Below are 23,119 nucleotides of genomic sequence, written 5' to 3'. Positions count from 1 at the left end.
TTGGACGTTGTAACTGGCTAATGAAATACTCGGCTATTGATTTGTCAGGTAGTGACTCATGCAGTATTTCACCCGTGTTTGGGTATGTACTTAGGAAAAGAATTATATAGTTAAGTTCCTTATTAGCGATTGTGCTACATATAAACCAGGTATGGTCAGTTGCTTCTCAGCTTTCATTACATTCCTTCAGCAGAGGCAAAACTACAACCCCTTAGCTGAACTGTATTAAAGTCCCGAAATATTTTTTTATTTAGCATATTTCATTTCTGATCACTCATATATTACAAGGAATAATGTGTCCCTTACTGTACATTATAAGCATATTAGAAGTCACTGAGGGGTTCTGTGACCATATAAAGACACAAGTCTGCAGGCTGAGTTATACAGGGAACTCAGAGTATCACTCATTAATTATAAGGGATAGTGTACCCCCCCATTTGTAAATTATAAGGACATTAGAAGTCACTGAGAACCACTGATAATTGCTCATGTATTATAAGGAATAAGTGACCCCCTACTGTAAATTATAAGGATATTCAAAGTCATTGAGGAGTTCAGTGACCATATAAAGGCACAATGTTGCAGGCTCAGTTATACAGGGAACTCTCAGTATCCCATATGTATTATTATAATGGATAATATACGCCCTTCTGTAAATTATATAGTGAATAAAGTACCCCCTATTGTAAAATATAAGTATATTATCAGTTACCAAGGAGTTCCATGACCATATACAGTAATATAGTGTATACACTTGAAAAAGGGTTCTACCCGAAACATGTAGTGTTTTACACTGCTAAAATAAATGGAAATTTGCAGTTTGAAAATCACTGCCTGAAAGCTGTTTATTCCAAGTTTTATTATTTTTCGTGAACATTGTTTGGGATTACACAGACTCCTGGAACTTCTACAGCTGCACGAACTTTAATATTTGGAACGGTTGAGCTAGCAATTTCTTCTGTTTTGATGACACCTTCGTGGCCTTACATGCAAGGAAATTTACCTAACTAGGGTTGCCACCTTTTCCAGAAAAAAATACCAGCCTTCCTATATATTTATAATTTTTCCCTATTAATAACATTGGAGTCAACCATCATTTTTTACCGGCCAGGCCGGTTAAATACCGGCCAGGTGGCGACCCTATACCTAACTTGTATATTTTAAAGAGTAGAACAGGCTGGGTAAGTTTTACCAGCAGTATATATGGGGATGTTTTGGAGTGAATGGCATTATTTTGGCACTGGATGATATGCATGTGCTATTTTTGTAAGACTCGCTGTTAGGTACGCCACATTTGCTCTCGGTGCAACCTATATCTGAGTTGACTGACAGGGAATAACAAAGCGAAAATAAAAAGGTGCTGAGTAGGCAATATTGACTCTACTTCATCCGTCTGAAAAGCTCCAGAGTACTTAGTATTATTTTCAGGCTATTTAGAGGCTTTTCTGGGAATATTATTTTGTACAAACTGAAGAGGATCAATTAGCTTTCATATGTAACAGTATCCCATGGAGTAAATATGGGTTCTGCTCTAATCTCTACCTGTACCATTGTGCAGCACTGGAATCAAATTATTCTGTAGGCTGTGAAAGCCGGGCTTCACTCTGTGCATAAGCATCAACACACAGGGAAACTGCTGAATGTTTAATGGCTTCCTGGCTCCGGCAAGAGCTGCTGTAAATACCAGTCACGCTAAAAAAAAGGAAAAGTGGCGTTTTTCCATGGAGGTGGGAGGCAGAGCAGAGGGATGGTGTGTGCTTCTAGTAAAGGAGGTTAAACACGATGGGTGTAAAGTCACAAGGGGATGAAATCTTAATGCATTGTGATGCTGGTTTTATAGTAGGGGTGATAGGAGCAGAACTGTTTTAGGGGGGTTGGAAATAGGGGTCCCTATGCATAGTAAGGCTACAAAGAGCAGAAGTTTTTTTTTAAATGGAGGCTGCATTGTTAGCAGATATAACAAGTAAAGATGGGCACAGTAAGGCTACACTTTGAGGCCTATTTATCTAGGTTTGACACAGTTGGCGAGAGGATAACTTCACCACTCCCTGTTTACTTATATATACGTAGATGATTTTAAGGGGAATATCTATTAAAGGGTGAACAAGAGTTGCCATACAGGTGAATAGAGTGCTGAGGAGTTAACCTATGGTGAACTATATTTTCACCCTTTGATAAATATGCCCCATAGTATCAGTGTTGCTCAACCTGTGGCCCTTCCTTTGCTGTTGTTATACAACCCAAGCCCCCTTTAACAGCCACCAGTTGCCCAGCCTTGTTTTATGGCATCCCAGAGAGGGCATTTGCCCTATCATAAACTTAGGTGAATATATATGTGATTTTAGCACGGCCGGTGTAAAATATTGGCACAAAGTTTTCTCTAGGTCAAGTTACCCATAGCAACCAATCAGATGTTTACTATGAAAGAGTAGACTATAAATGCTGCAAAATCTGCACCCGTTGTTACATTGCAACAATGAAGTGTCAAGTTTTTACACCAAAGGTATCAGCAGCATAGAGGTGATAGTCTCCCCAGTTTTTCTTGTAAATGGGTTCCTCATACAGAGTTAGGTACTGCCAGACCTTCCAAGCTTTACAAATCAGCAACAATATTACTCTGGAGAACCATATCAATCAGCAAATTTAAGTAAGCCACGTAACACCACGTAACACCTTATGAAGGATCCTTGATCTGAAACATGTTGTTCATTTTAATAAAAGATGACTTGCTTATTGATATAGTGATACTATTGCTGATTTGTCAAGGTTTTACACATAGGGAACAATATTCGCATATATGGGGCTAGAAGGTCTGGAACTTCTACATACTAAATACTTTAATTCTCCTTCTATAAACCCCCCAGCTTTTATCTTTCCCCTGCTTCTAATACGCGGCTTTAGTTTGCTGTGATTTTTTTTTTACCCAATAAAAATATGAAAAAAATATAAGGACAGCAATTGCAGGGGAGTTTATGTACTAAAATTGTTAATTTTGGTAAATTCCTGTCATATTTCTTTGACACACCCCATTATTGTAAAACTGAAGTTCATTAATTTCCTTATTTTGCATATGACTATGCCAGTTGCTTCTTATTCTCTCTGCAGTGACTGTGAAATGAATGCTAGTAAATTAAGAAATGATCACAATGCATCATGTAGCCAAATGATTGCAGAGTAATAGGAGACGGGATGGGAAATAAGCCGTCTCACTCAGCTGCACCATGTTACCAGTGTTACTTGTAATGAGTGGGCCAAATTCCTAGGAGGATAAGTGGATAAAATGAGGGGGCGGGTGTGGGCTGAGTATTAGGAGAAGCAGGAGATGCGCTTGAATATGCATTTGTGCTGCTGTTGATCTATCTATGTCTAGGAGCAGGAGAGTTGTAGTTTAAGAACATTGGGAGGGCCTTGTCCCCTCCTACAATGTTGTAGAATATTTAAATGCCATACAAGCATCATTAGAGATGGTACGGAACAGACGGTTGTGGCCACAGAGGGGGTGAATAATGGCAGCTCGCACATAGTGCAGATTGAGTCAATGGCATCTTCGCAGAACGTCGAGAAAACAAAATATGGGAGCAAGACAGGCTAAGTAGTATTAGCACCCAGGGCAATACTACTTAGCCCAGTGCCCCCCTGCAACTCACCCCCCCCCCCAACAACAACCCCTGCTGCCTCTGTGCTCACACCAGTTCACCCCAATCCTCCGCCTGTTGTTCATTTTCTTGATTGCTTCCTCCCTCATTTTCACCTGCTGGTGGCTGCAATTGATGCTTCAGGCAGTTTAACTGGCCAAACCCAAAGCAGCCATTTATTCTCTATTGTGTACTTTCTCTTCAAGGGCCTTAGGTTGTTATGGGTTTGAGTTTAAACTCACAATACCATTTCATCTACCCATGGGGTTTGCTCTGGTTTTATTGTAGAGAATAAGACCTGGTTGGGTTTGCTTTTAATAAGTGCATGAAAAAATAATAAAAGACACAGTGAACCCAGCAGATGCTGGAGGTCCAGGACTATATGGTATATGGGGTGCTGTTTCAATTATTGGGGAAGGGGACCTTCTAGCTACACCACTGGTGAGTGGTAAATTCAGACCCTAATTTTGTCTGAGCACAAATCTTATAACCATCCACCGAACTAGTGTTGGTTATTTTGTAAACGAAGGTTTGTGATATAGTCATGTAATGTAGATGCTAATCCTGGCAACTCATGTGGGAACCAGGATGCTAGTATCCCAACATCTATGTTGGCGGGATAGGGAAAACATTTTCATTGTAGGCTTGACTTTGTGAATCAGTTTGCCTTTGTCTGCATTCTTAAACAAACTCAGTGTTAAACAATATGTGTGCATCATGAAATCTCGCATCCAGAATATTTTGCTTCTGCTCTTAAATCTATAACATGTAAAAATACCTTTACATATTAAATGATACAATTACGCCTTTAGCTTAGCAGAATGTTGTTTTTTGTGTACAAATGTTTTATTCATATAAAACTTTCCCCTATCCAAGAGTGCCCCCTTTTCGTACTCAATGTCTGGATTTATGGGGTCCATCTTCTCTGTGCTGGCAAATTCTGGGCTGGCCCTCGTATGGCCCACTGGAGAACCTTACATCTAGGGCCCATTCTTTTAGCAATTACTGTAGTTGTAAAATATGAAGTTAGGTTAAAATACAGCAAACTATTTCTAAACTATCATAGCCTTGATTATCTGGCTCCTGGAACAATGTTTAGATCACATGAGGAGGGCCAGTGTAGACCCACTAGGAGGAGACTCAATCCGTGACCCAATGTGGCCCTTGCCATCAATATCTGTCAAAGCCTGATACGTTGCCAACTTGGTCAAAATTGGTTGAGTAAGCAGCCAATACAGTATATGCTTGTGTATGGTGAGGAGCTGAATGCACGCTATTGCCATAAACCGTGTCTGCTTTTATTGTGTGATCCCCACTGCTCAGGAGTTAAATAATACAAGAAGTACTGCAGCTCCCTTTGCAGATCTTTTGCTTATCTAAGAGATTCACCCTGCTATGTTCTTTCCATAGAGTGCCATTTTTTGCTCTTTCAGTATTATAGCAATTGCAGAGGCCTTTACTCTTTTTAGATTTTGTCTGAGGGCTGCTATTAATACCAATCAATTTCACATAAGCCCATTTCGCAGGAACGTAGCAAACACTTTGAGAGAAGTGGTTGTTTTGCATCTGCCAGACATTATATATAGCTCTGCGTTGTGAGTTCATGGATTTGGGGTTTAGCCACTTATACCCTTTTGGTCCCAGATAGGGGCAACTACCAAGGGCCCTTAGTGTGTCTCTACAGAACAGCAGCTGTAAGCAGGAAAATTGGGAAAATTGTAGATATAGCAGTGCAGGTCGGAAGTAGTAGGGCAGAAAGTCTACAGCACAGCAAGATGGCAAGAGTGTTACCCAACCTGAAGCCTATAGGCTATAACGTATAGGCTGTTGTAGAAACAAAGCTCCTGGCACCCTATGACTGCTAAAATCTATAGGAGGTGCTAGAACGTGTTGGTCCATGAGAGGCATATTTTGCACAGGGTAAAACTGTGTAGCTATGAGCCTTGCTTACACATACTTTGTCAGACAAGGTTGGATCAAACATATTTGCTTAAAGGGGCTGTTCACATTTAAATTAACTTTTGGTATGATGTGTAGAGTGATATTTTGTCACAAATAGCAATTGGTTTTCATTTTGTATTATTTGTGGCTTTTGAGTTATTTAGCTTTTTATTCAGCAGCTCTCCAGTTTGCAATTTCAGCAATCTGGTTGCTAAAGTCAAAATTACCCTAGCAACCATGCAAAGGACCCTAGAGGTGTCCCTGCCAGTTTTCTTTATGATCAGTATCTTCAACATTGCAATTCATAGCACAAAGACTTTAACAAATACAAAAAGCAACACATTTAATATTGTGTAATTACCCACATTTAGGGGCCGATTCATCAAGGGTCAAATATCGAGGGTTAATTAACCCTCAATATTCGACTAGGAATTGAAATCCTTCGACTTCGAATATCGAAGTCGAAGGATTTAGCGCAAATTCTGCGATCGTACGATCGAAGGATTATTCCTTCGATCGAACGATTAAATCCTTCGAATCGAACGATTCGAAGGATTTGAATCCAACGATCGAAGGAATATCCTTCGATCAAAAAAACTTAGGCAAGCCTATGGGGACCTTCCCCATAGGCTAACATTGACTTCGGTAGCTTTTATCTGCCGAACTAGGGGGTCGAAGTTTTTTTTAAAGAGACAGTACTTCGACTATCGAATGGTCGAATAGTTGAACGATTTTTACTTCGAATCCTTTGATTCGAAGTCGTAGTCGTAGTCGAAGGTCGAACTAGCCCATTCGATGGTCGAAGTAGCCCAAAAAACACTTCGAAATTCGACGTTTTTTTACTTCGAATCCTTCACTCGAAGTTAATGAATCGGCCCCTTAGTGTAATAAAGCATGCCGATATCAATTTAACCCTTGTGTAGTGAGTAGAAGGAAGGCCACGTTGAGGCTTTTAGTTACTCATTGTTTTTCTCTTTACCCTTGTTGGTTGTTTGCACTGGGCAGTAGCAGCAGTAAAGCCAGGCATATATCTCAAGAGTTGTAATCACCTAAATATAACTTGTCACTGCAGCACGTTATAGCCGTCTGTTTAATAAACTGATTTTGGCTGTCCACCAGCACTCTTTCCTGAGAGCTTTGGAACAGTACAACTATTTGATCCTGATTTCTCTGAAAAGAAGTGGCCTGTCACAGAGCTGCGGTGGCAGGAATTTATAGTGCTTGCCCCTTATCCTGTATTGTACACAGCCAACACCTCCTGACAGCTAGGAATCAAATGGGGGGTTCAATTCAAAAAGGAACATTCCAACCAACTGCAGTTTCTTAATGATGCTTCAAATGGGATAACAGGGTATGCTTAAAGGGGATGTAAAGGCAAAAAAATAAAATCCCATTTTTACTTTCTATAATGAAAAATAAATCTATCTCCAATATACTTTGATTAAAAAAAAAAGAAACCTGACTGTATGCAGTGAAATCCCCCCTTCATTTACTTGCTCTGACTGCTGTGGATAGAAACTTCAGACAGTCCCTAACTGCTCTGCAGGGATACAATCATACTTTCAAACGGCAGAGGGGAGCTCCCCCTATCTTACTTCCCAGAACTTAAGCAGCTTTGTTTGTTTACCTGTAGAGCAGCCATCGACTGTGTAGAGATTTTTATCCGCAGACCCAGTGCAGTCTCCATATCAGTCTTGCTGTATCAGCTTATATGGCAGATATTATTTGACTTGTGCTGTTTTGATAATTTATGAGGATCCCTAAGCTTAACCTCTCAACAGGAGACCACACTGGCGATCCTTTGTGGATCGAAACACATTGATGTGATTTAGAAAAATAAACTTTTATACAATTTCCTACAGGAATTGCGTGCTATGAGTGCATTCTACTATGGATGGATATATATATATATATATATATATATATATATATATATATATATATATATATTTCTGCCTGATAGCACCTCCACTGATTGGAATATACCGACAGCCCCAGTGAACAAAACAGTCTAGAAAAAGAGTGAAAAAAAAAGAGTGGCACAGGGATTACTTGGAATTAAAGGGATACTGTCACATGAAATAATGTTCTTTTCAAAACACATCAGTTAATAGTGCTGCTCCAGTTTCTCAGTTTCTGAAATCAGTTTCTCAAAAGAGCAAACATATTTTTTTATATTTAATTTTGAAATCTGACATGGGGCTAGACATATTGTCAGTTTCCCAGCTGCCCCCAGTCAAGTGACTCATGCTCTGATAAACTTCAGTCACTCTTTACTGCTGTACTGCAAGTTGGAGTGATATCACCCCCTCCCTTTCCCCCCCCCCCAGCAGCCTAACAACAGAACAATGGGAAGGTAACCAGATAACGGCTCCCTAACACAAGATAACAGCTCCCTGGTAGATCTAAGAACAACACTCAATACTAAAATCCAGGTCCCACTGTGTCACAGTCAGTTACATTGAGTAGGAGAAACAACAGCCTGCCAGAAAGCAGTTCCATCCTAAAGTGCTGGCTCTTTCTGAAAGCACATGACCAAGCAAAATGACCTGAGATGACTGCCCACATACCAATATTACAACTAAAAAGTAGGAATGAAATTTTATATGGTAAATTATAAGTGAATTATTTGCAGTGAAAACCGTGTCATCTAGAAATAAAAACTACATCATAAAAATCTTGTCCGCATCACTTTAAGTTAAATTTCAGACCCCATAGCTTGGCTGATCTGGTAAAAAATATTTTTTGCAGATTATAGATGTCTAGATATACTATACTGCAGGGGTCCCCAACCTTTTTTACCCGGGAGCCACATTCAAATGTCAAAAGAGTTGGGGAGCAACACAAGCATGAAAAATCACTTTGGGGTGCCAAATAAGGGCTATATTTGGTTATTTGGTAGCTCCTATGTGGACTTGCAACTTCCAGGAGGCTCTACTTGGCACTATACTTAATTTTTATGCAATTAAAACTTGCTTCCAAGTCTGGAATTCAAAAATAAGCACCTGCTTTGAGGACACTGAGAGCAACATTCAAGGGGTTGGAGAGCAACATGTTGCTCACGAGCTACTGGTTGGGGATCACTGCTATACTGTATATATTTCACTTTTCCAACACAATCTGTAGAGCCAAATATAACACTGTTTCCTCGACACGGACACCGGTGAATAAATTAGTGACTCTGTCTTAGTGACAGTTCTTTCTGCATTAGCAGGATCATCCATAAAAGCTGCCCCCATGGGGGGACCAGATAGGAGATATAAATATACCTGTACATGCAGAAAGCTATCAGCCCATTTGAATTGATTACAGTGTTGACCTCCTTGCGCAAAATACATTGAGACTCTGCGGCTCCTTTCAGGTACAATTTTTTGGATTCATTTGAAATCAAGGGATTGCATGAAACATTATTTTTTCATTATTTTCTGAGAAGTGGTTAATATTTGGTATATGCATTTCTATTATTATAAAATAACATTTTTAAAAAACAGTTTTAGGAATTATTACAATACCACTTCTTGCCTGTTCCCACTGCAGATGTTTCTTTCCAAAGGGATACAGCAGTACAGGGCCAAAGCCAGGTGTGTACTGCACAGCAGGTACCTATCTGGCTGTTTATATTATCAGCACTTCTGGTTCTGACTTCTGAAACAGAGTAGTAGAAGCCAGCTAAACAACAGATGCGGAGGACGACTGACAACTGACTTCTGCTACATTGTTTCAGAACAAAATAAACAAAGTATACTGGAAAGTCTATCCCTACTTCTGTCTCTGCCCTCACTCTATGGAACTGGGTCTCCTGAAGACAATGGTCCCTAAGCAACTGCCCAGGTTGCCCTTAGTGATCAGATAGAAATCCACCACTGAGCTTACAGTATGTAGATCTCTTTCTTTCTTTCTTTCTTTCTTTCTCTTTCTTTCTTTCTTTCTTTCTTTCTTTCTTTCTTTCTTTCTTTCTTTCTTTCTTTCTTTCTTTCTTTCTTTCTTTCTTTCTTTCTTTCTTTCTTTCTTTCTTTCTTTCTTTCTTTCTCTCCCTCTATCATCTTATGAGATGATCTTATGCCCTTAACCTGTCTTTCCTCCCTCCCCATTCTAAGAAGCTGGGCTCCCTGAAAAAAACGTGCCCCAAGAAACCGCCTGGGCTTCCTTCCTAAAGTCCTATAGTGAGTATTTGCAACTAAAGGGCAATGATTTGATTGAGAGACTGGAATATGAGAGAATAGAGAGTGACTGTATTGAAAGATGAGTAATAGAAACAGTGGCGTAACAAAATCAAAATCTTTGAAGGGGCCCAGCGTGAATAAAAACAGTACCCCACTCCTCCCTCTCGCCTCCCCCCTCCGTCGCTTGAGCGTGCACGCCTGCTTGCTTGCATGCAACATATTCTTTAAGAGAGCGCCGGGTGGAAGTTTTTGGTGCTGCAGTCCCTATAGTTCCTCTATAGTTCCGCGCCTGAATAGAAAGTAGCAATAACAATAGATTTGTAGCCTTACAGAACAGTTTTTTGAAAGCTGGAAAGAGTCAGAAGAAAAAGGCAAATAATTAAAAAACTATAAACAATGGAGGCCAATTAAAAAGATATTAGAATTATCTATTCTATAACAAACTGAAAATTGAATTAAAGATTAACCACCCCTTTAACTTGTGCTTATTACACACTCCTCTAGGAAAAGGAATTGGAGCCATGTGTTTTCTACAAACAGATATTTCTCTGGTCAAGCCACAGTTCTACAACCTTCATCTACCCCAAAATGCTGGCACACATTCTAATATATACTGTTGGGGAATGTAATAGGTTTCGCTAGCACAAAAAACATTCGCAAGCACCTTTGCAAATGTTAGACCATGTTTGCGTCCTTTTTGACCGACTACAGACCTCAACGATTTCCTCGCAAATGGCTTTTGCGAACATTTACAGTGTATGTAATAAAATTTCACAATCGCAAGCTCATTTTGCGACAAATTATATAACTAAACTCCAGAGCAGGTGTTAACACTATATCTTTGCTTAACTATGTAATATTAGCCATACAAATACATATATAAAATTGTATATACATCATGTCATACATTTGAGCAAATTTCTTGGCACTTTTTTGTGCTAAAAGAAGAGGCATAGTAATCCAAGCCTCCTGGCCCTGACATGCTTACCAACTCAAATTTCTGCCTGCTTGGGGGCATATTTATTAAAAAAGTGAAGTTAGAGATCACCACAGTCCACTAAAGTTAAATTCCGCCACTCTCCATTCATTTATATGGCATTTTGAATATAAAAGGGTGAACTTTCAATAAATACTCTTTAAAAAATCCCATAGAAATGAATGGAGAGTGGCGGAATTTTACTCTAGCGGTCTGTGGTGATCTCTAACTTCACTTTTTGATAAAAGTTTTTTTTGAGGCAGCAACCAGACTTCTAGCTTATTAAAGTAAGGTGGGCCAGGAAGTACATTAAAAGGACTCATTTTTACATAAAACTGGGTCCTGGAAATGCCATTGAAGTGACTTTTGTTTAATGCATTTTAGTTTTCTCAGCCCTCTTGTAAGCCAGAGTCTCAATGCAATCCAAATAATATAATTAAATTAACATCAGTTCTGCTTCCATCTGGTTGCTTTCTATAGATAGATAGATTGCAGGTTTAGTAGGAAGAGATTGTGCCTATAGTAGCTGTGGGATAATAGTCTCTGGGAAGGAACCGTGGGATAGCAGGTATACTAGGGAGAGATGTTGCCTATAGTAGCAGTGGGATAATAGTCTCTGGGAAGGGACTGTGGCTGTGGGATAGCAGGTATAGTAGGGAGAGATGGTGCCTATAGTAGCAGTGGGGATAATAGTCTCTGGGAAGGGACTGTGGGATAGCAGGTATAGTAGGGAGAGATGGTGTCTATAGTAGCAGTGGGACAATAGTCTCTGGGAAGGGACTGTGGCTGTGGGATTGCAGGTTTAGTAGGGAGAGATGGTGCTTATAGTAGCAGTGGGTATAATTTTGCATCATAGGAAGCAAGCCATTCCCCACTTAGACAGGCAACCAGCAGCTTGGCAGAATGGACAACTTCAAGGGCATATAACCCAGTGGCAGTCATGTAACTGAATTCAAGTACACTTTGGTACTTCTGCTGCCCATACACCGTAATGCACTAGAGCATTATATTGCCAGCCACTCGTGATAACGCAAATTAAAATACGGATGAATCATGTCTGAACAGTCATGTCTGTAATATTGGAGAGCTTTGTACCCGAGGACATGAACGGACTACTTTTTACATGACTCTCCCTTCCATCTTGATGCACATGTGGATTTTCTTTCTATTTTGTTACTAGAAATATTTAGGAGCAATGTTTATTTACAAGACACTGCATAGGGCATTTTCCAGCTCGTGGTATTGCAGTGATTTGGGAAGCTCAGCCTGAGATGTCAACTAAACCCCGTTTCATCAGGATAATAGTGATCCACTGCAGGCATTTTATGTTACTACTAAGGAATGAAGATGAACTAGGTTTAAAATAGTCCAGTGGCATGGGGTTAGGTGACAAATTAGGGTAGAATCTTCTTAGTTGATTAGGTCATTCAGAGCTTGCAGGGGGGCTGGGATCTACTAGGTACCTTGTTATCAGTAAGTGGATTGAATCACTTAAATATTTAACCTAAAAAGCTTAAAAAAACAATGCTGTGGTGTAGAGGATAATCTCCCTTATTCTCCCCATAAAGTGTCACACTGCTATATTCATATATAGTTACATGTTCTCCAATTAGTACCCTCCCCAAACAAACATATCACTATCCACTTTGTTTCTGTAATTTAGTTAGGAATTAAAAGCCACCTAAACAATTGCTAGAACTCATGCTGTCTGAAGACACCTGCCTTAAGAAGTAATTTGCATGCCCCCCCATGATTCCTCTTATTTTTAGTTTTAAAGGGGTAGTTCTCCTTTAAGTTACCATAATTGTCTGACTTTTCAGTTAGTCTTAATTGTTATAGGTTTTGAATTTCAATGACAAACTGCACAAAGTGCTAGAACTTGACTGAATTGAAATCCTGGAGAAGGTGCATAAGGTAAATTAGAGTCAGGTTAAGAAATGCAGAGATTAGACTATGCGCTCACTAAACCAGTGTGTAATAGGGAGGATTGTTTTCTCATTCTTCATAACCTAATTGTGTCACTTCTTCCCAAAGCAAACTCACTGACCAAACTGAAAACGATGGGCAGTAAATGAACAAAGACAAGGACAGTTATTGGCTAAAATGATTGCCTTGGACACGCAATTCTGAAACATGTAGTAATTTAGAAAAAGTGCTCTTGTGTCAGCATTTTTATTTAACACACACACACACATATATATAAATAAATAAATATATATATATATTTATACGCAAAAATGAAAGGTATAGTTGCCCTTTAAGACTTTGCTCTCATGCAGACTGAACTGGGATTTTGGGAGCTCAAGACATGGTTAAACTATTTTTAATTTATGCCACTTATGTTTTTGGAGTACTGAGAAGGTTGAAGTATATGTATATATGTGTGTGTGGCTGTGTGTATTGAGAGAAAGCAAGAGACATTTATTTCAGTGGCTGTTTGTGTTCTAAGGTCTGACCTTTTGTAAGTAGCTGTAGATTAAAGGACCCATACTGTCAAATATGTTTCTAGGCAAGCACCCAACATCTCAGCCTGCTATTTCCTGCGTGGTGGAGGCACAGCCATTTCATCGGAAGTCTCTTAATGCCTATATTATAGAGCAGGATTGGGCATCTGAAACAGATACTGTTAGACTGGTTCGGGGAGTGTATTTGGTATTAAGTTCAGCATATATATGTGTGTGCATAAGCCTTTGTTCCACAGTGGGCTTAAAAGGGTGGTTCACCTTTAAGGTAGCTTTTATTATGTTATAGAACGGCCAATTCTAAGCAACTTTTCAATTGGTTTTCATTATTATTATTTTTTATAGTTTTATAGTTATTTGCCTTTTCCTTCTGACTCTTTCACAGCTTTCAAATGGGAGTCACTGACTCAATTCTAAAAAAAAACAAATGCTCTGTAAGGCTACAACTGTATTAGTGTTGTTACTTTTTATTACTGATCCTTCTATTCAGGCCATCTTCTATTCACATTTCAGTTTCTTATTCAAATCAATGCATGGTTGCTTGGGTAATTTGGACCCTAGTTACCAGATTGGTTAAGATGCAAATTGAAGAGCTGCTGAATAAAAAGCTAAACATCTCAAAAACCATAAGCAATAAAAAATTAAAACAAATTGCAAATTGTCTCAGAATATCACTCTCTATCTACATCATACTAAAAGTTATCTCAAAGGTGAACAACTCCTTTAAAAGGATATTGTAGCCGAATCTAACCACACACACTGCTGCCTGGAGATGCCTGTGCCTGATTGAGCATGATGAGTGAAATAGATATGACAGAATGAATAAGGGTGAACGTGACAATTGGCAGAAAATAAGACGGTGGTATAAAAGCTTGTGAATAAAATATATATGTGTAAATTAAAATCTCCCGAACACATATAAAATAGAAAATGTAAAGGAACACCTCAGGGGCTTGTGTAGAAACGGGTTTAATGGAATTGATGGTCAGGCAAGAAACACCCTTGGGACTATTAAAATAGTAAGAAGAAAACTTCTGTTGCAGTTCTGCCTTCAGTTTTGTGCTATGAGGTTGGGATTCTGAAGGGGACACATAGGCTGTACAATGCAATCTCTCACAAATGGCTAAACCTGCTTCTTTGGAACATCACACTAGCATAATACAGGGCTAACACAAGCTAAATAACAAAAGCACAGACAGAATCCCTGTCTTCAATTTTTAAAAATATCCTACTGGCTATACCAGTGATTCCCAATGAGTTCAGCTGGCTCCCATAAGGGTCCCCAGAGCAGTGTTACACAGCAAGTTGGGCCTAGTTGCCCCTATGTAGCCTTTTCCCCTGACCCTTACATCCTTTTAGCTACTGTTAATAGTGATAAAGAACTGGCCATCCTCCTCAATGTAGTTCATGCAGATGTGTACCAAAATCTCCTCTCGTTCTTTCCTCCTGCAGCCATAGTAGCCTGGATCCTGGGCAACTTGGTTTGCGTAGCGCTTTAAAAATGTCCCAGAGCATAATGGGATATTGATTGCTTAATGGGGATGTGGCTGCACTACAGCTCCGTGCATGATTTAACTGCTAGTAATACATCCAAGTATGGTGGAATTGATAGTCTAGAAACAACAGAGTAAAGTGTACTGGAGCAACTGTGATTCATTTGCTAACATTAAAGCATTAAAGCAAAACTTCAGTTGGAACTAGTATAACTTTTTCTAAAGGAGAACTAAAGTCTAAAATAGAATAATGCTGGAACTGCTGTATTTTGTATATTAAACATAAGCATGAACTTACTGCACCAGAAGCCTAATTAAACAAATGATTTATGCTTTTAAAGTTGGCCTCAGGGGGTCATCATCTTGTTACTTTGTTATACATCTTTGCAAGACCAAGACTATGCACATGCTCAGTGTGGTCTGAGCAGTTGGGAGGTTAAGCTTAGGGATCGTCATAAATGATCTACAAGGAAACCAACAAAGCTGCTTCAGTTCTGGGAAGGGGGGGGCTCCTCCATGTTTTTTTGAAAGTATGATTGTTTGAAACAATTGTTTCCCTGCAGAGCAGTTTGGGATCGTCTGAGGTTTTCTATCTGCAGCAGTCAGAGCAGGGGGAATTTCACTGCATACAGTCAGGTTTCTTATAAAAACGGTACACATTTTTTAATTACAGTATATTGGAGATAGATTTCTCTTTCATTAAAGAAAGTAAAAAATGGGATTTTATTTTTTTGCCTTTACATCCCGTTTAAAGGAGAAGGAAATCAAGTAGCAAATGTTAGGCACCCCCAGAGATTATAATCACTTAACAGAGCAATCCTCTTCTTCTGCTTGTTCTCTTTTCAATACCCAGGGCATCATATAATAATTATATGATAATGTAACCCCTATCGTTTGAAGCCAACAGGGAGTTCCATGACCATATAGGGGCAAAACACCACAGGGCAATTGCTTTATACAGTTAATAGAACTCCAAGCTAAGGTGACTTCTAATAGCTTTATATTTTACAACAGGAGATATAGATTTATTTAGAATACACAAATTTAAATGAGTCACACTCACCAATCGTTAATTATAACTCATGTCTATGCACCATTTATAAGGGCACAATACACGACTCATGAATGTCCTGTTAATGATGTCATTTTGACTCACCGCTTAACCGTGTGCATTATAATAAATGAAGTACCCCCTGTATAAAAGCACTCCGCCATTGGCTCTGTACCTCTATGGTCATGGAACTCCTCAGTGACTTATAACATCCTTATATTTTACCAGAGGGGTGCATTATTCACTATTTGTTAAAGGACCTGTTATACAGAATGCTTGGAACCTGGGGTTTTCCAGATAAGGGATCTTTCTGTAATTTGGAACTCACTAAAAGCATTTAAACATTAATTAAACCCAATAGGAATGTTTTGAAACCAAAATAGATTCATTCTTGGTTTGGATCAAGTACAAGGTACATTTTTATTAAAACAGTGAAAAAGGAAATAATTTAAGCAATTTTTAATTATTTCATTAAACTAGAGTCTATGGGAGATGGCCTTCCACTAACTTGGAGCTTTCGAATATTTAAGGATGCAAAGGAAATAATATGCATTCTATTAAATTAGGAATTATTTCATGGAAACAGGTATTGGTTGTGCTGCTGATAGAGGGGAATAAGGCAATAAGAACAATAAAGGAGTAATGTAAATAAAAGGTTGCACTAGTATCCTATAATAACCAATTATGTTTACTTTCTGGCAGGTGTATAATAAGTCATCCCTGCTCATTGGTTGCTATGGGTTACTAGACTGTTGTGAGTTTAATGACTTCTCTTGTTATTCCCTATTGCCTGTGACATCATCTGCTGTTTGCATAGGGGGATGGCTGATTGGATGGCTACATTTGCACACTGTGATGAATTGTTGTTGCAGGGTTCAGCAGATTCCTACACAAGCAGACCATCCGATTCTGATGTCTCTCTGGAAGAGGACAGGGAAGCAATTCGCCAAGAGAAAGAACAGCAGGCTGCAGTCCAGCTTGAGAGAGCCAAAGTAATGCTTTTCTGCTTACTAAGGAACATCATGATCATGTCGTTTTTGCAGCATTAACCCCTTCCCCATTAAACAGGTTTAGAGAAATCTCTGCCATCTCCTTAAGTGTCCAATGGTTTCTTTTTATCAATTTCTCTTTCTACTCTACCTTAAAGGGCAAATCATGCCAAAAATGATTTATTCGATTTGGTCTAACCATTATCCCTATCTTGCACATCTGACCTTAGTTTATTTAAAGCAGAAGTCCTGAATTTTTATTTGTTATATACTGTATCTGCTCTTCTATCTGTCACATCAGCAAAACCTTCCCATTTATATTCAGCGGAACATGATGATGATACATTACTCATTACCTGGGGAAAGTGAATATATCTTATAGAGAGATATCTAGTGTGTTAGTAAAGATACAGAATTGTCAAAAGTGCTGAGCAAGTAAATATTATGCGTGCAGAGCCCTCTGATCCTATTTTTACTCTGTAACCCTTGATTGATAAATTCTTGTAAGACCTTTGTTATAAATTACATTAATTTACAGCTCTGCTTATTATAAAGGTGACAATGAGAAAACATATAGGAGATCTAGGTCTTCCCTGACACATTGCGCCCCTAGCTCACTACAATAGGCATTTTAAATTGAATTGCATATGCAAAAGGATCAGAATATAGTAACACTAAGGGGCATCGTTATTATGCTGTGTAAGACAAAATTTGCTGGAAAAACTGTGTAAAAAGCTGTGTAAACTAAATGGCGAATTTATCAAGGTGTGTGTAATTTTATGCCATGTGAACATCAGATTTGCCGCTGTTATTTTACATTGCTTCAGACGAAAGTTGCTCTAAGAAAAAACGCATAAAAACTTTACGCCAACACGGATGAAGCCTGTAGATGTGTGGTGTATTATCCCACTGTTTTTTACACAGCATAATAAATGTGCCCCTTGCTGTCATCTCACTGTTTACCAAATATATTGAGATAAAGTACAATCGAGCTAAAGAGCCAGTTTAATGGACGGTATTGCCATGCTCGGTGCCTGTAGCAACCAGAGTTTAGACCAAAAGGGTAGTAATGAGCTGAACCTCATTATAAAGCAGTATATATGATATAAAGTTTATAGAGACAGATATGAGAAAGTTGCTATGCATTCATGATGGGTCTGTATGCATTTAGACAAAGCCGGTGGCATTCGCTGTGAGGACGAATGTGAGTTACTGCGGAGCATTGGATGAAGATGTCCCTGTGCCAAGCACTGCCATATCGTTCGATGCCAAGGACTTTTTACATATTAAAGAGGTAAATATAGGGTGAAGTGCTCTTGCCACTAGCAAATAAATTATCAGCGGCAAGACCGCAGCTTGTTAAGGCTAAAAGGGAAACTGACCAGCTGCCAGCGCTTGGAAGGAATTAGCTGATTAACCAAATAGTAGGTGGGACTATGCTTATGTCTATATAGAATCCATTCATTAAGAGAGGAAATGGTTAAACTTGCACCCTCAGATCCTCATAGGCATGTTCTTTTTTGTTTGCGCCATTCAGCTTTTTCCGAATTTATAGATAGTTTGCTTTTTTTTTTACTGTTGAGCCTGACATAGCATTTTAGGGAATATACAGTTTTTTTATATTGTTTTTTATGTATTCCTGCTTTACAGTCATTGTAAATTGACCAATACTATACTGTGTCAATTAATGCTATTGCATGTATTTAAAGGGGGCATTAACTGTTAAATGAACTCTTAGGATTATGTAAGTGGACATAATCTAAGCAATTTGGCATCTGCTGTGCTTTTTGCGGTTTTTTTTCTGCCCTTTATCAAAGTTATGTTTAAAATGCAACTTGGTCGCTGGAGCCAGTGATCTAGACACCCCGCATATATACTGATATTAAGGCTAGAGTTTTATTGTTGTTGGCTTCTTCATTCTGGCATACAGAAACATGGCTGGTTGCTAGGGTCAAAGCAATCCTAGCAACCAATAAGTAGTCTACATTTCAGATGGAATGGCTGCAAAAGTCGCTGATGAATCGCAGGTGTCACGTCGGATGCGCAGAATCTAAGGTAAGTATTAGGAATGTCGGACGTTGTTGCTGCGTGCATCTGACATGACACGACTGTCAGATGAAGACGCAATATGCAGCGTTCCCATACAACAGTCGTGTCGGATGCACGCAGCGATAACGTCTGACATTCCTATTACTTACCTTATCCGACGTGGCACCTGCAATTCATCTCATCGCGTCGGAGTGGACAGTATTGCACTTAAAATCGCTGTGGAGTTCTACCCTAATAGCTAACTAGTCATGCAGGATGTGGATTCAATATGAGTCGTTCAGCATAAAGCAACAACAGATGAATGTGTCTTCCTTTTTTCCAGAAATACAACAATGACTGGTGGATAGGAAGGCTGGTGAAAGAAGGATGTGAGATTGGGTTCATTCCGAGCCCCCAGAGATTGGACTATATCAGAGTTCAGCAGGAGCAGAAGAGAGGACGCTCACATGGAGGGTAAATCCCAAGAATTATTGCTGTTATAGTAAATTGGCTGATGCGGATGGAAAATGGGAATTATTTGTCCTATTGTCAAAACATACCTTTAGGGCTGGACTACAGAAGCGTTTTTGGACGGATCGATGCCATGCCGACAAAACGAACGCAACAAGTCGGATGGAGTTGTATGCGTGAAGATATGATTGGACTGAATGAAAAGTCGGGGGTAACAACTACATTATATCTGACACGACACGACTGTCTGCTGTGGACGCAGAAAGCAGCGTCTTCATCCAGACAGTCGGACCATGTAGTTGTTGTTAAAGAGATACTGACACCAGAAGTTAAACTCTTTTTTACATCTATCATAATATTGCCTTAAAGTATAAAAGTATAAAGTATTTGCACAATGCTTTTACATTACCCGTCTCATGCCCCATGTTCCTGTATGAGGAGGCTGCCATATTTGTATAGCAGGAGTCCGTTAGCATTGGAAACTACAACTGACAGGCTGAGATGGGACAGTCAGGTTGGCAATACAATCAAGTTTAGGAACTTCAACTAACAATTACTTACAATAACAAACCTCTCAGCAAAAATCAATCAACATGACCTATAGGTAACTTTTAATATACTTTCATATTTTAAAAAGTAGTTTTTTAGTGTCAGCATCACTTTAACTCCAAGTTTTCATTCAGTCCAATTATATCTTCACGCTGCAACTCCATCCGACTTGTCGCCAGTGTCGTTCCGAACCAAAGACGCTTGTGGAGTTCTTTCTTTTTAGTTCTAGTTCCAAACACTATATATTTCTTAGCTCCAGTTAATTTAGTAGCTCAGGTAGATAAATAGGGAATACTTTACGATTCCTAAGCTGTGAGCGTGTGACCTATATAAGGAATATATGTCTATATAATTTTCCTGCTAGTTATAAATCCCAGTTGGCATTCTGATGTGTTACTTCTAATTGGCAGATCCCGTGTTTTCTTTATATTATGCTACATGATATAAGAAAACAGGAGTAATAGGCACCACCTCAGTGCTATATGATATATTATTATAAGAGAATAATTCTGATTGTTATCATTAGTTTCATCACTGGATTGGATTCCAAGTGCTCTGGGTGCTGTGGCTTTAGACTCCATCTAGCCCAGATAGCGCTAACTTAACTGAGGATCAGACAAGCAAGGCTGTAAGGCTGCTGTTTAGATCTGTAATGAAACTAATGCTGTGCCATTTGCAGATGGAGCAGACTTGATGGACATGCACAAACTCAACATATTCTTATTACAAGAGAATGATAAACTGGGTTCATTGTATATATCACATGTATTGATTCATTCATTCATTGCTCCATCTGTAGATGAGTAAGTGTGTTTCATCCTGCGCTATGCAGACTTATTTGATAAAAACATGGATAAATAGCCCCTGCACTAGGCAAGGGGACAGGTGGCTGACATACACGGGGGTTATGTAATAAAAGACACTAACTTTGTCCAGGAGCAGTTATCCATAGCAACCAATCAGCAGGAAGAATTTACTGATCACCTAATTAGAAAGCAAACATTGTATTGATTGCTTAGTATTGCTGATCTTACAAGACTTCATATACTGGACCAACCCAATTTCCGCTTAGCAGTTATGTGGGAGTTTTAGTTCTGCAATTGCTTTATCATATAGGTATCTTATTGACAGTGCCTTGAAGCTTTAAGTGTATAGTTAGGTGGGGAAAAAAAGCATCATTCCTTTGCTCTTTTGGTTAATTTTTCTCATTTTATCCCTATAGTAAATCAAGTGGAAATTCTTCTTCCAGTCTTGGGGAAATGGTATCAGGGACATTCCGAGCAACCCCTCCATCTGCTGGTGAGCACACGCAGAGCGTATAATTATGTTCTTAGAGCCTGACACTGTACAGCCCATGTGTTGTCCATCTGATCACAGTGGGATGGATTTAGAGCAGAATTCAGTGATCCAGGGCCACCCAGTGATTAATTGGAAATGTCTCTAATAGCGTGTGCCTTCCCTCCCATCATTTGTCTTTATTTCAACCTTGAAAACAATGTAAGAATGACACATTAAAGAGCAATGTGTAATGTGGACAATAAGTGGAAACTGAAACTGCAGACCAATTGAAAATATGCCTAGAATTAGCAATTTTATAACATATTAAAATTTCACATAAAGGTGAACCACCCCTTAAGTACATTGCCTGTAAAATTGTAATACCAGCCCCACACTTCACTGGTGTCTTACCAGCTATCAGAAACACTGATCAGGTGGGAACCATAGCTAAAGGCAAGGAACAGATGAACTTCCAGTGTACATAATCGTTTTACACCACCAGGGAGTTTGGGAACCAGGCATGATGGCTAAATAAGGCAGGCGCAAGCCCCCACTGGGGATTTGTGAAACCTATAAACGCTGCTTGGGAGGGGGCACGAACTGGTCGGGTACTGGTTAGAAATAGGTATGTGTTGTTGTTCCCCTTTAATTTGGCCATGCACAGACCAACCAGTTATCCGACTAACCAGCCTGCAGACATCAGGTTTGTCTTTGCAGGGGGCATACTAAATGTTTTTGCGAGGCCCAGTAATTTCTAGTTAAACTTCCCAATTAACCACTGATGGAACTTTGAGGCGACTTCTTACATCACTAAGCAAAGTAATGACATCACTAAGGATTTACAGGCTGTTCCTGGCTCATATATAGTGATGGGTGAGTAAATTAGACAGGAATGAATTTGTGGCGATTTTGTGCGCTTCGTCGCCCGCAAATGTTTTTATGAAGCTGCGGAAAAATTTAGCCGTGACAAAAAAAATTTTGTCATGCGCATAAAATTTGTCGCGAGCATAAAATTTTTTGCACGCCAAAGTTTTTCAACGGCCAGTGCGTTCCGTGACTTTTTGCCATTTTGCCCAGATTCACCCAGCACTACTCATGTATTATAAAGTTTAATAGTACAGTTCTTCTGGAGAAAACAAGCCCCTGAGCATTTGGCAACAGATTATTTAAACGCTGTGTTTAATGACTAAGAATATCCCGGCATGTAATCCCCAAGTATATCAGGGTGCCGTTGATGTGCTGGCTGCACGCTGACACGTCTGTGATGTGAGCAAAAGGAGTTATCTTCAGAAAGCTGTCAGCGTGCATAACAAGCCTCAGAGTTCTTTTCTAATATTAGACAGGGGAAAGTGCAGCTGAGAAAGTAAGTGCTAAATGGCAGTGCTGAAAGGGGGTGGGTCTTATTGGTACCCAGGTGCATATACACAATAGACTATTTCCTTCGTTTTCTCTTGCGTCCCCCCTGCTTTAGTGAGCATGCCCCTATTCTCCTGTAACCACCTCTTATGTTATTTGATGGCAAACTCCCCGGCTCATGTACACGGTGTGGTTACACTGATATGTGTGCATGAGACAGGGTGCTTGCCATTATATAACATAGGGAGTGGTGGCCGATATGGGTGTGCAACTGTTTTCTAATGGATGGCAGTGAAACATAAAACACCTCATGTGCCATTTGCCTAAGGTGGTTCTAGCGTTGCTTTTTTACAGTCATTAGCTCTGACTTTGTTTCTTTTTGTTCCCTAGCCAAACAGAAGCAAAAAGTGGTAAGTCAATTGATCAGTATATGTGTATAGGAATATTCCCTGTGTTGCTTTTGCTACAGTTGTATAATTGGCTTTGACATTCTGTTTCCAGACTGAACTTGTTCCACCTTATGATGTAGTGCCATCCATGCGACCTGTCGTGTTAGTGGGCCCATCTCTGAAAGGTTACGAGGTATGAGAACATCATCCATAAAACTACACGAGCAGCATAAATGAGCACAATTATACATATTACAGAGATAGATTTTTTTTGGGGCCATGTATAAAATAGGCAATCTAATTTATGGCCACCAAAGAGCTGCAGGTAGGGTTGCCAC

The 23,119-nt window shown here is 39.4% G+C and overlaps 1 protein-coding gene across 2 annotated transcripts in view; it reads left to right on the top strand.

Annotated features, from left to right (window-relative positions):
• The window catches only part of LOC108701326 (voltage-dependent L-type calcium channel subunit beta-4), a 76,202-nt gene that overhangs the window by 30,295 nt on the left and 22,788 nt on the right, over window positions 1-23,119 (top strand). For both annotated transcript variants that reach the window (XM_018235765.2, XM_018235766.2), the window contains 6 exons: window positions 16,594-16,713; window positions 17,882-18,004; window positions 19,082-19,212; window positions 20,981-21,057; window positions 22,783-22,802; window positions 22,894-22,974. In XM_018235765.2, the coding sequence (XP_018091254.1) occupies window positions 16,594-16,713; window positions 17,882-18,004; window positions 19,082-19,212; window positions 20,981-21,057; window positions 22,783-22,802; window positions 22,894-22,974 (552 nt within the window). The remainder of the gene's footprint in view (window positions 1-16,593; window positions 16,714-17,881; window positions 18,005-19,081; window positions 19,213-20,980; window positions 21,058-22,782; window positions 22,803-22,893; window positions 22,975-23,119) is intronic.

The sequence above is a fragment of the Xenopus laevis genome, chromosome 9_10L, assembly GCF_017654675.1.
Source record: "Xenopus laevis strain J_2021 chromosome 9_10L, Xenopus_laevis_v10.1, whole genome shotgun sequence".
Classification (NCBI taxonomy): domain Eukaryota; kingdom Metazoa; phylum Chordata; class Amphibia; order Anura; family Pipidae; genus Xenopus; species Xenopus laevis.
This window is presented reverse-complemented; position numbering and strand designations above follow the sequence as displayed.